Genomic DNA, 13,059 nt, shown 5'->3' with positions numbered 1-13,059 from the left:
TCTTCTCAGCATAGTATTATACAATAGATGACTAGATTAAAACTTTTTTTCAGTTAATGGACATAGAAGTGATAATGTACATTAACTGCCGTTAGTATTTATGCACACAAACTGAAGTGGAAATCTAAAATCTAGCCAAAACATTCCCAGGAAATAGCTAGGGTTTATAAAAAAGCATCTCTGCTGTTTTATACTTGGAAGTGGATTTATCTTTCCTCAGTCTGCTCCAGGAACTACTGTAATAATGTGGTTTTAGTGTTAGAACATCAGATACAGAAAAAGTTAATGAATGCCCGATACATAGAATGCATTACTCCAAAACTAACTTAATGGGATTTCACCAGAACCTTAAGATTTTATTCTAGTTAGTACCTGTACAGTCAGCCAAGTAGTTTCATTGGTAGTTCACTAACTTCTCAAATGACTTGTGGTATTTACTAAAGTATGTATTCCTAGCCTCTCTCCCTGGACATTGGAAAGTCAGAGTATCTGAGACCTAAAATTGACATTTCAAACATGCTCCCTGGGTGACTGTTATGGCACATTAAGTTTGAGAATTGCCTAACTAGAGGGTAACTCTGACTCTGGTTAGTTTCTGCAGCTATCTCAATCTAAATTGAGCCTTTTGTACATCAAAGTTAATGATCAGCTTTAAGAAATAGGATTATTGCTTAATCTAATTTTGTAACCACTACTGTAGCAGGAAAACGGGAGATCAGACACTAATGCAATGTATAATTTCATGCTAAACATTTACCTCAAAACTTATTAAAAACTCTTCCCTTTGAATGTAGTACATACATAAATAAATCTGGTGAATATACATACATACGCGTATGATTTACTATTTGTTGTATTTTACTGTTTCATGTTTCTGAAGCTTAAGAAAAAAAAGTTGAATAGGTGCCTTCTGTAACTTTAAATTTCTTTCCAAAGAGATAGCAGTGAATTTAATTAAACCATATCAACGACTCACTGAAGGGCACGTTTTACAGTAGGTCAATGTTAAAGTATATACTTTTAGCCCTGATGACACCATATTCCTCAACTTCAGATCAAGGAAAGTATATCAACATCTTAAAGAACAGAAAGGAGGCCTAGAATTTATCAAATCCAACCTTTTACTCAAACAGGTTGTCCTCTCAATAGCAATTGCCTAGTCATCCAGTTTCTGCGTGAACATTGAAATCCTCACTTCAAGAAGCAGTTAGTACTGGGGACGGCGCCGTGACATACAGAACCAAGATCTCTCACCCAGCTTCCCCCACCTGCTAGCTGGAGAATTGCTTTCTCATCTAAATCAGGCCTTTATTTGAAGATGGCTGTCCTGTCTCCCCTTGGTTGTCCCTTCTCCAAGCTGTTCTAAGATGCACATTCTTTCCAAGCATGGCACCTTTGAAATTAGTATGCATTTTGTAATTAGTGGCTTGTCATAGTTTAATCGCACTATTTTTCCTTAGAGGTACACAAAATAATGTGCCTTACAATTGTTGGCAATTAGGTTTGCTAAAATACAGTAATTATCCCACTTCACTGCTTTTTCAATAAACGACAGCACATTTAGGATCATTCAGTTCAACCCCTTATCTTACAAGTATGAGTATATACAGAACACTTTCCATTCAGTCTCTCCTTGGTTATATGCTGAGATTGAATCTAATGTCATAAAGCAACTTATTTCAATATCTTAATGACATCAGTTATGTTTTAATATTGCCCTGACATCTCTCTTACTGGTCCTAGTTCTGCTCTTCAGCCACACAAATGAATTCATCATTGACAGCTCTTGAATTTGATATTTGAAGACAGACACCATGTTTCCATAGTTTCTCCTCTAATACTCAACATTCCTACTTCCTGGGTGGGATTCTTTTTTTTGTATGGTATTTAAAATGTAAATTAAAATGGGGATACTAAAATCTGCCTCAGAACTATGCTGAAGACAGGCTACAATAAGCACGCAGTGTACTTACTGCCTAGCAGCTAGAAGGCATTCTACATGCTCTTCCCCCGCCTTCTCCAGTCATGGCAGCTCTTAAAATACAGCAAGACTTCCTACTCTGTTCCAAGCGGCATACTTTTCCTAATGTAGCTGAATATTAATTACACCAGTCTATTTGGCAACAGAATCAATTTACACTAATGTACGTATGAACCACTCTTAAAGCCATGTTATGTTCCACCATTCTTTTTCTTTGAGCAACCAAAGTACAAAACTAAGTTGTTATCCTGATAACTCAATGCATCTCATTTGATGCAATTCATCACAAAATTACTGGGTTTGATTCAGATCTCAATTTTGACCTTTATTGTGTTTATTTGCTTCATCTCCTATATTGGTAATTTATTCGGTCTGATCTAATTTACTGTCAAGGTAATGCTACTGTCAAGGAGTGAGCCTTGTGACATGCCATTAGGATCTAGCTTTTAAAAAGACTAATACACGTCTGGCTTATTTCATTCTCCAGACTGTCTTAATAGAACCATTTAGTAGGTATTTCTATGTCTTCATTATTAACTACATAAACCATGGTTAAAAGAACATTAAATACACACATCCTCTTACTTTTACATACATGGATGTTTAGGTTTTCTGCAACTTTTCTTGCAAAATTGATGCCATTAACCAAATCTAAGTTAAATGAGTCCTCCTTTGCAGCCATGCTCAGATGCCACATATTTAATGAGCAATGGGTGTAACAGAATGGAAGATCTATGATTTCTGAATGAAGGATTCAGAGGAAGTGTCAAGCAGAAGGAGCAGAGTGGGAAAAATTTGAAGTTTTGCAAGTTAACTGAAAATGCATAAAGATTCTTTTGAAAATGAAATTGCAGCAGAAATTATAATTTCAAAGCCCAGTGCTTTAATTTGTACATTTTATTTTCAAATTGAAATATCAATTTATACCATTCAATCAACATGTATTTATCAAGCACCTATTGTGTTCCAAGTTCAGTGGCAAAAAGGAAAAGACCAGATAAGTGGCTGCCTTTATATATACCGCAAGAATTCAAAAAACTTTGTTTTTAATTAAAATGTTATATCGAAGGAAAACTGTGCAGTGAAAAATCCCTGAAAATGGAGTTTTTTCATATAAATTATAGCATCACAAGAAGCATAGAATATATAGAGGGTGCCAAAAAAATGTACAGTTTAAGAATGGAAAAACTATTAAAATTGTAATAATATATACCGATAACAAAAGATAAACGCAAGTCATGTGTATACATTTTTTTTGGCACCCCCGGTATTTGAGACTAAATAGCTGAAAGGACTTTCCTTTGCAATTAAATAGCGTTTGGTTGCAGAAAGACAATTATAATATAATCACAAAAATTACTTAATGTACACCTTTGTCATTAGTAATATAAAGAAAAATTAAGAAAATTTATGTCTAAGAAAATGTGAAATATTAGTTTAGGCCAACTCTGTACATGTATAACCACAAATTATAAAACCAAGGAAAATAACTGTTACATTAAAGAGTTTAATATTTTAAAGGTTTCATAAGAATTTTAAAACTTGGATTTGAAGTCAAGAGCATGTTAATTTCTGATATTAACAAATTATAAAAAGTTGGTTTACATGCCAAGAGTTTTCTCATTTTGATGCTTCAGGGTAAAAAGAACTCAGAAATCTGGAAAAGTGTGCACTTAAAACTTAGTATACGGCAATTAAAGCAAACAACTCGAGCCAACACAAACCACTTACTATGAGCTACCTTGCTTTTCTGAGTCATTCACACAGTACCGGTCATGATCATGGTGACATTTTACAGTGTCTGCATTCACAATAAAGATCCCGTTCCACTTGTTTCTCATGGTTATGGAGGAAATGTTACATTTTACATAGCAAATTATTATGAAAAAAATGTAATCTTTAAGAAATTATAGGGTTTGACGCTGGATTTATGTCAAATATAGTGTTTTCGGTTTTTGGTTTTTTTTTTGCACAATCGTAAAACTATAATTACATAAGTGCCATCTTTCCTACAGAGGAGGAGATGCTTTGGTTTAAATCTGAAAGATTAAAAAACTCTTGATACTTTTATGTCAGTTTCTCACCTCAAAATACATAGAAAAAGGTAATCTTAAGTCATTTTATATTCCTGTTACACAAACACAGCAATGCCATAAATGTTTCATTTTTAAACATGATTTGGTAAATGTCAATAAACTTTTACTCTTCATAGAAAAATAGGTTAAAAATGAAAACTTAAAGAACAAAACTCACTGCCTTTTTAAACTCTCTAGTTCTGTTCTCATAGCTTCAGTCTTCAGACATTTTCAAATACACTATTTGTCTTTAGATGGAAAAGAATCCATCAACTTGTTAATGAGAAATACCCCGGCCAGCAAACGGAAAGTAAAATCCACTTAACACCGCTTTTGGCTTACCTTGAGTATTATACTTCCTCTTCCTTTTTTTTTCTATTACCTTGAGTATTACTTCTTCCCCACCCCCCGTTACTTCTTAAAGATAAAACTCAAAGGTGTATTAAGAAATTTCTCATAAATTGCACACAAAGTGTTTTGACTGGGTCCCAAGAATGTGCAGAGAGTGTTATTTTTAATAGTTCCATAATCTGTTTAAAAATTTGTTTTCTGTCTTGAAGTTGGTTAATACTAAGAATGTCTACATTTTTTACCTGTAAGTGAAATGGTGTATGGTTCTATTAACTACTTGTCAAAAGCTGAAAAAAAGACTCCGTTTTAAATTGTTTAGTCACACCATTCAGTTTGATATTTGTAAAACTTTAGGTTTTTCTTCCCCTCCATTTTTCATGTTGAAGAAGTAATTTCACAATTTCAAATCAAAGTCAACACTGCAGTGAGGAGAGCTTTTCTACTTTATTACAAAGAGAAGAAGCCTTTATGTGGTCAGAAAATACAAGATTGATCTTTTTTTCTCTTCCTATGAAACGCTGCTGTTCAAACAGCCAGAGTGAATTGTCTCAGTTCACTTCTTTAAGTCCCATCACATTCACTTGGGTATGGATGTCCTTGGCTGCTGAAAATCTGGCCCTTTAGTGCACAGGGCGACAAAGTCCCCTGACCAGCCGTTCCAGAATGTCCCATTTTCATATATTGCATCCATGCACACCTCCTAAAAATGAGGTACAGCAGGGCAAACATTTTCCAAAATAGATGTCATATATATAATATATACACATTCGTACATACATACCTTTATTCATGTGATGTCCAAAAATTTAAAAAAAATGTACACATTTATTACAAAATCGTAACAAAGACTGGACAGTGTTTTGCTCATTCTGGAAAGATGAAGCTCAGTAATAACACAACCCTGGAAATTATCCAGAGATTGTGGCAATATCTTTCTTCTAAACAGTCAGATATTCTTGCGTTAAGCTTGGCGAAACTGCCTTTCAAAAACAAGGGGAAGTAAAATGAAGGAAGTAGACCTTGCTTATCTTTCCAAATGAAATACGAGAAGGATCTTCACATAAAAATGTACAAACATTTGTTATTTTATTACCAATAGTGCTACAATGAACAATGCAAATTTTGTGGTCTAATTCTGTTGAGTCTTTTGTGGGTTTTCCTTTTTACATTTTAGAAACTAAATGGTAACCTTCTGTCAGTGTACTTGTTTGTCTTTATAGACTCAAGTCTGTCTGCTGGCAAAAAAAAAGAAAATAAATGAAAAAATTCAGACCCTGCTCGAACTAGAGAAAAACAAATTACAAATTTAGTTGTTGGGCAGCACATAATTAGTAAGGCAGGACCTCAAATGGTGACCCTTTGCGTAAGCCAATTGCCAGATTCTCAAGGAATTAAAACCAGGGTGCCTGAGCCACATCAGTTCTGCAGTTATGTTGAGTATTGTGCTGAGACAGCCATACCCCAAGAAAAGGGAAGTCTTTTTTTTTTTTTTTTTTTAGAAGGCTTGCTGAGCAGGGTTGTAGTTGAAGGTGGATGGCAGGTGAGGCCGTTCTTCTAATTTGTCATATTCCAGATGGAACTCCTATAAAACCAAATTTAAGAATTTAGATGATTTCTTCTCCTTTGTTCTCAGGGTTCTGTCAAAATATATTTTACTACATGAACCAAATACCTACATATATGAGAATGAACACAGATATACCAACTTTTTTCCTTTAGATAAAATACAGCTTGAATAAAAATAACGTACTATAGTTTATACCTGATAGGTACAAAAATACAGACTTTCTGTGTAGACTTCTCATGAACATCTACTTTATAATACACACATTCTATACATTTTTTTTGCGCAAAAATAAAAGCTTGAAGGGGAAATTACTGTATCACTACAAAACACTGAAAATTATAAAATATTTAAAAGTAAAACCTCCTTCAATGAAGTATACAACCTAAAAATTTATTTTTTCATAAAAATGTTTAGAAATAAAGAATTTTCCAATTTGTCTTAAAAAAAAAAGACAAAATTATTCTAATCTCATTAAAATCTGCGGAAAACAATGAATTTAAAACTCGTATATCTCCAGACTTCCCATTTCACAAACCCAAAACTCTGAAAAGATGTAACTGCCACCCAAAACTAGGCAGTGGTTCATGTAGGCACATTTGAAGATGAACTGCAAGTTTATTTCACTTAAACTTTCAAAATACTACATTAACTTAATGACTTTTGTAATTTAGAGATGGTGAAGCCATTTTTTCATACTTACCCAAGATCAAAGAGAGATGCAGAATATAACTTTGGTATATTAAATGGTATATTAAAACAAACAACAAAAAAATACCACTGCAAATCCAAAGAGCAAGAGGTTCTAAAATCACTAATTCTACATCCTGAATTCAATTAGCACAAACTATCTCAAGTCAATCCCACTTAAAAAATTATGAACCTTAATATGTATTATGTTTTAAAGCTAACGAGTAATGTTAGACACCTGGGTTAACATATTTTACTGTATCTATATTGTTTTGAACTGATTCCATAATGTTTCCATTATTAAATTAAGGGGAAATTTTCAACATTAAAATGAAAACCTAGGTCACAAATTTTGAAATACAAAACCAAGTATTTAAAATTTAAGGATATTACATTAATAATTACAGAAATCGTAGGTATCTTATTGAAAGCCTAGTATCTATCAAAACTAGAGGTACAGCTGATTTTATTCTAATCTTTGATAACTCTATAAACTACATATATTATGTTCATTTTGCACCTGAGGAGAATGAGGCTCACAAGTAACTTTCCCAAATCATACAGTAATTATCAGATGTAGGTAAGATTAGGATCCAGACCCGTGTGACACCAAAGCCCATGACTTTTCTAGTATAACACATTACTAATATTTTTAGCCCAAGATCCAAAATAGAATCACTTCATTACAACCCCTATCTAGAAATAATGTTGAAAAAATTCAGTCCACTGACAAATGTTTATAAAGAAGGCACACTGTGGTGATTTTAATCTACAAAGGTTCACTTTACAGGACTGGTAGAATTACTGAGGCACAGTGGTTGTTCTGCTTACCAGTAAAAACCAGCAAACACCAGAACCACCACTGCAATCACCATAACCCTCCCTAAGGCACTGGGGAAGCACCACTCTCTCTTCCTTCCCATTTAGGCTTTACAAGAATGTTATTGCCTGGCTTGAAGATGAATATCCAAGTTAATGAAGAAAATAGCTTCTTGTTACATCATTCTTTAGAAATTCAAGTTAGCATTTTAGTTCTAAACTATGTGTAGTTATATGGTAAAAAGTCTATTTGTAACCGTGACAAATCATGCATCCCACTAAGTTATAAATATTAAAATATTGCCCAATTATCCTGTCCTTGTCCTTGTCCATTGGTGAACTGCAATCTATTATTAGAAGTTAAATTAGAGTAACTTCATCAATGCACATATTTTTTTCCCTACGTTAAAAAAAAAAAAAAGATCAGTTTAAATCTACGGAACACAAATATTTTTAAGAAAATCTCAAAAGATCTTATATATCAAAGATTCAAAAATAAAATAGGTTATATTTTGTCTTCCGTTTTTTAAATCTTGTTTTTGGAGGGCGGGGGGTTTTATATACTTTTATTCTTAAAACACATAAAGCTTACAGTAACTGGTGTCTCTGTTTCCTAACTGTGATTGTTGATAACATCTCTTTTACGTGTTTGTCATATATACACACACCACACACATGTGCACCTCTGCATAACCTGTAGGGGCGAGAAGGGTGCCTGTTTCGTATACCACTACCTATTGCTTAGAACAGTGCCAGGCCCCTAGCAGGTGTGTAATTAATGACTGATGAATTAATAAACACAAGTTTTCTTCACTTCTTTTATGAACGTAACAATTTTTGAAATATTCAAAGATTCAGTATTAGAAGGTCTATGTATATATTTGCTTTAAAGGAAAAAAAGAATCTAGATTATAGTTTAATGATTTAAAAGGCTATAAAAAGAGTTCTAAATGCTTTTTAAAAATAACTTTCAATGTCTTAGTTTTTCTATTAATAAAATTAGGTTACACATTCTCAAAAGGTTACTGTGAAGCAAAATTGAAATATATGCACTGGATTCAGATGACCAAATATTATTATTATTGCAAAAGCATTAAAGTCATCATTGATCTTATTTCTCAGAGAAACATACTCTGCAGGAATGTTTCCTCAAATTCTCAAAAATGTCAGCTTTCTCTTAACTATGGTAAATCCTCATTAAGTTTTAGGAAGGAACTAAACTATCTTAAATAGTTATTAGAAATAATTTTTATTTTGAAGAAAAGTATATATTACTGATTCAAGTATAAATATGTAATCAAGTGTACCAATGAAGTTAATGAAAAAATTTACATTTATATTAGGCTATGATTTAAACACCTAAGCATTAAAAATCCTATTCAGTGTTCGACCCAAAAAGTGAAAGAATTCTTCAATTTTTAAGTCTTTAGTTTGAGAAACCTATTGATAATAGGGCAGCCTCCATTACCTAAAAATTCTCTGTGGATGAAATTGTTTTTAAAAAATTTACCCATTAAAATTACATACACATCTCAATTACCACAAATTTTAAATTAGTAATTCCCACTAAATTATATAGGACAGACCACGCAGCCTGCTGACAAGTCAAGATTATCTAAAAGGGGAGAATAAGCAAATACAGTATCAAAATTTTTATGTACATACATTATTGACAGATAGGAAATTCTTTAAATAAATAAGGGGATGCATCCTAGAACTCAGAGTCAGAATTTTTAGGGGATAAGAAGTATTTTTGATTTAAATCATCTATTGCCTTAATATTACAATTCTTCTTTTCTCTGAAAATATCAAGTGAATTTGCAAAAAAAAGAACCTCATACAAGATACTCTGAAAGGAGACCTGGTTATGGTTTCATCGGGTCAATAGTTTGCATGATACCATCAAGCTATTATTTGTAATATTAATTCATACTACAAGCTTCTTACAGTGAGTTGAAGCTATTTAATGCATGTTCTTTACCTGTGAATACCTGTAGTAAGCCACACCTACTTTACAAATGGGGATTTTGAAGTTAACTTGGGACATGGCCTTTTTAATGGCTTTTCTGTAGCATGATGAATTGTTAATAAATAGACTATGAATGAAACTTAAATTTCTGAATTCCTAATCCACTTTCTGGGAAAACACTGAAAACACCCTTAAAAATAAAAAAACCAGAAGTCACTGTAAAAAGTTTATTTTGTGAATACAACTTAAAAGTTTTAAGTTTATGAATTTGTATTTTAATATAACCAAAAGAAATTAATATTTGATAGAAACCAATAATTCTACTTGCTTTCATCACTATGAAAATAATTTGATTGAAGAATATCAGTGCAAGTGGCCAGCAAATTATCTAAAGAGAGATTTCTTAGGGAATAATATAATGATATTTCCCAAATTTTATTTTCCTACTTCACTGTTAAAAATTTTAAAGCCCAACTATACCGGAGAGATGGGATAAAACTGGGTGAATTGTTTTACTCTCTCCCCCACAATTTTCTTTCAAGTGACATTTACCTGACTGGGGAATTGCTTTTGTGAGAGAATAAAGGGGCCCTATTGACATGTAAGTTGTTTCTGAATATTTAATTTTATGGGTCAAACTTAGTTCTCTAGAAAAGTGATTTTTTTCACATACGTTTATTCACATATATTGAACTAAAATTTAACTAAAATTATATATCTATCTACTTCAAACATCCATCCCTTTTGAATACATTAAATTTGGGATAATTTACAACGACAGTGAGCAAAAACTTCGAATACGTGGAGAAAAAAGCTTCAGATAAATGGTGAAAACTTCAGTGATTTCCTAATAGAATTTTCCTCCCCTCTAAAGATACTTTCTCTCCCCTGCAGAATCACCTAACTGAGAGGTTCTCAAAATACGACTCCAGACAAGGACCAGCATCATCACTGGCATCATTTGGGAACTTGTTAGAAAATGAAAATTCTCAGGTCCTATACACAGACTTACTAAATCAGAAACAATGGAGGCATGGCCAAGCAACTTGTGTTTTAACAAGGTCTCCAGCTAATTCTGATGCAAGCTAAAGTTGGAGAACCATTGACCTAACCTAACAATGATCAATTATCATTTTTCCATCTTTGGAGAAATAGTAATATGCTGTATTAACAATGACAATAGAAACAGCAGCAACGAACTACCACAATTACTCCCACGTATGAAATACCGAATGTATGCCAAGCACTGTACTCAATGTAAATGTGTTTGTGTGTAATCTCATTTAAACTTCGTGACAATCTAGAAGCAAACATTTCAATTTAAAAGGAAACTTGCACAAGTAAAAACAAATAGCAGAAACAGGAGTTAAATCTGACTCAAAAACTATGGCTTTCTATTACACCATACTTCTTAAAGAACATGTAACATACACAATGTCTCGTACTATTTGTAATGAATGTAATTATTTCTATTTAACTAAAAGGTTGGTCATGGATCTACCTTTTGAAATCAAAATATGCGTAATAATTAGAATTGTTAGAATAATTCAAATACAGTATACAGTGGTCTGAGAAGTGATGACATTTACCATTAAGAAACACCCAAATATAACTTAAAAAATTTAACCTCTTGTATGTGTTTTGTTTCGGTGTTTTTTCTGTTGGGCTCATCTTTTCCTATTTCTTTTTTACAAGTTTTCATATGAAATCTTGTGATGTAAAATGTTTTTGTGATTAATACCTAGTAAGCATTTGTATTACCTTCTTAAATGTTTTACCTTTTTATCAGTTTAGTAAAGCTGACTCAAAAGGAGGGGGAAAAAAGCCCAAATCAAAAACTAAAAAAAAAAAAAATCATCCAATGACCTATAAAGAAATAGTTTTCTGTAAATAATGCTATAGTGAACATCGGGGTTAAGCCAATGTCACCCCAATACATTTATTAGGTTGGTGCAAAAGTAATTGCAGTTTTTGCAATTTTTAACCTTTGAAACTGCAACTACTTTTGCACCAACATAATAATTTTAAAAAAAAGTATTTTCTTCTGTTTAAAAAATTCAAGCATCTTCCTCGCAACAAGTGCAAGTGTTTTAAAAAGTCTGTTATCTGTTTACAAACTGGTTTTAGAAAAATCTCATACTTGCTTAATTAGAAGTAGTAATAATGTAAGAATACATGACTAGGATTACAAGGGGGTATCTTTATTTTACAGCTGAGTAGACACAAAAATATTTCAAATGTCACCAAGGCTTTTGAAAACTTACAAAATTTCTTACCAAGTTCAATCCCTTTTCTAACTATGGGTGAAATGAGCTGTTTCTGCATACTCGCCTAGAGTTCACTCAAGCCAAAGAGTGGAGACAAAAGACTTAGCAAATATCTGGCACATTATTGGAATGAATGTATTGGTACATATAAACAGATAAGAGGTCACTTCTTTTTAAAATCTAGATTTATATATTTACACATGGAAAAAAATATACCTTAGCTACTTTCCTCCAGTTAAGACAGTCAAAGAAGTAATATGTTCCCCTCTCATATGTATTGGTTTTCATTGTTGGCTCCATGCCTGGTGCCCTGGTAATCCATACTCGCTCTTCTTTGTGGTATCTCCAATCACGGTTAAAACTTCAATTTTTAAGAGAAAAAGACAATTAATTTTTTCCTGTGGCTCACATTTTGTAAAACTTTTCTCAGAAAATAATTACACATAAAATGCATGAATATGAATGCTTCTTTATCCTTACTTTTATTGTTAGTAAATACAACCCTAGTGAAATATAGGAAAATAGTTTCTTAATTTGCATAAAATCCATACTCTTCAACTAATACACACATCTTTATTTATTTGAGGAAACTTTTATGCAAACAAAATGGCTCTTAAAAGCTCTATGAGCAATGTGATAAAAACTTAGGCAGACCAAATAAAGATACATTGTGTTCCAAAAACTTTACTCTTTTCTTGTTCTTCTTGATATACAATAGAAATTGAGATATCTATTAAAACACACAAAAATTCCAACTATTTGTATTATTTTGTAAGGATCTAAATACAAAGTCTACTTGAATTAATTATTTAAATTCACATAATTCTGTAACTATGTTGAAAACAAGATCCATTTTAAAAATTCTTAATGTATTACTTTTATTTTTTATTCAAATTTCATTGATGCTAAATCATCAAAAGCCAAAAGGATATCCACCATTAGAATTTATTCAAGAATCAATGAGGATTTATAACCACTTGTAAATTGAGGAAGTAACATTCAAAGGAGGTAAATGTACCACAAAAAAATCTCTGGTAAAACAAACCTCCATGTAAACAAATACTTTCCTACCAATACCATAAGGTAACTTTTAGACAAAACTAAGATGAGACAGAACTGCCAGTGATGGATGGATAAATGAATGAATGAATTTATTTACTTATGAATAAATTAAAAGAAACAGGTAACAATTGCTATATTACAAAAAAAAAAAAAAAAAGAGGAAAGCATGGGAAAAAACAAATTCTCAATTGAGAAATAAAAAACAATTTATTATCAACACAGTGAATTTTACATTTAAGTATGTGATCCAAGGTCATTTATAGAAATGTTATTAGGGGTAT

At 32.1% G+C, this 13,059-nt stretch overlaps 1 protein-coding gene across 6 annotated transcripts in view; it reads right to left on the bottom strand.

Moving 5' to 3' along the window:
• Window positions 1-3,471: 3,471 nt before the first annotated feature.
• The window catches only part of CNOT2 (CCR4-NOT transcription complex subunit 2), a 107,323-nt gene continuing 97,735 nt past the window's right edge, over window positions 3,472-13,059 (bottom strand). For all 6 annotated transcript variants that reach the window (XM_081060971.1, XM_081060972.1, XM_081060976.1 and 3 more), the window contains 2 exons: window positions 11,933-12,077; window positions 3,472-5,989 (listed from right to left, as the gene is read on the bottom strand). In XM_081060971.1, the coding sequence (XP_080917097.1) occupies window positions 5,903-5,989; window positions 11,933-12,077 (232 nt within the window). In that variant the 3' untranslated portion in view covers window positions 3,472-5,902. The remainder of the gene's footprint in view (window positions 5,990-11,932; window positions 12,078-13,059) is intronic.

Source organism: Rhinolophus hipposideros (assembly GCF_964194185.1).
Source record: "Rhinolophus hipposideros genome assembly, chromosome: 9".
NCBI classification, from domain to species: domain Eukaryota; kingdom Metazoa; phylum Chordata; class Mammalia; order Chiroptera; family Rhinolophidae; genus Rhinolophus; species Rhinolophus hipposideros.
The sequence above is the reverse complement of the archived record's forward strand: the minus strand, read 5'-3'. Positions and strand labels throughout refer to the sequence as shown.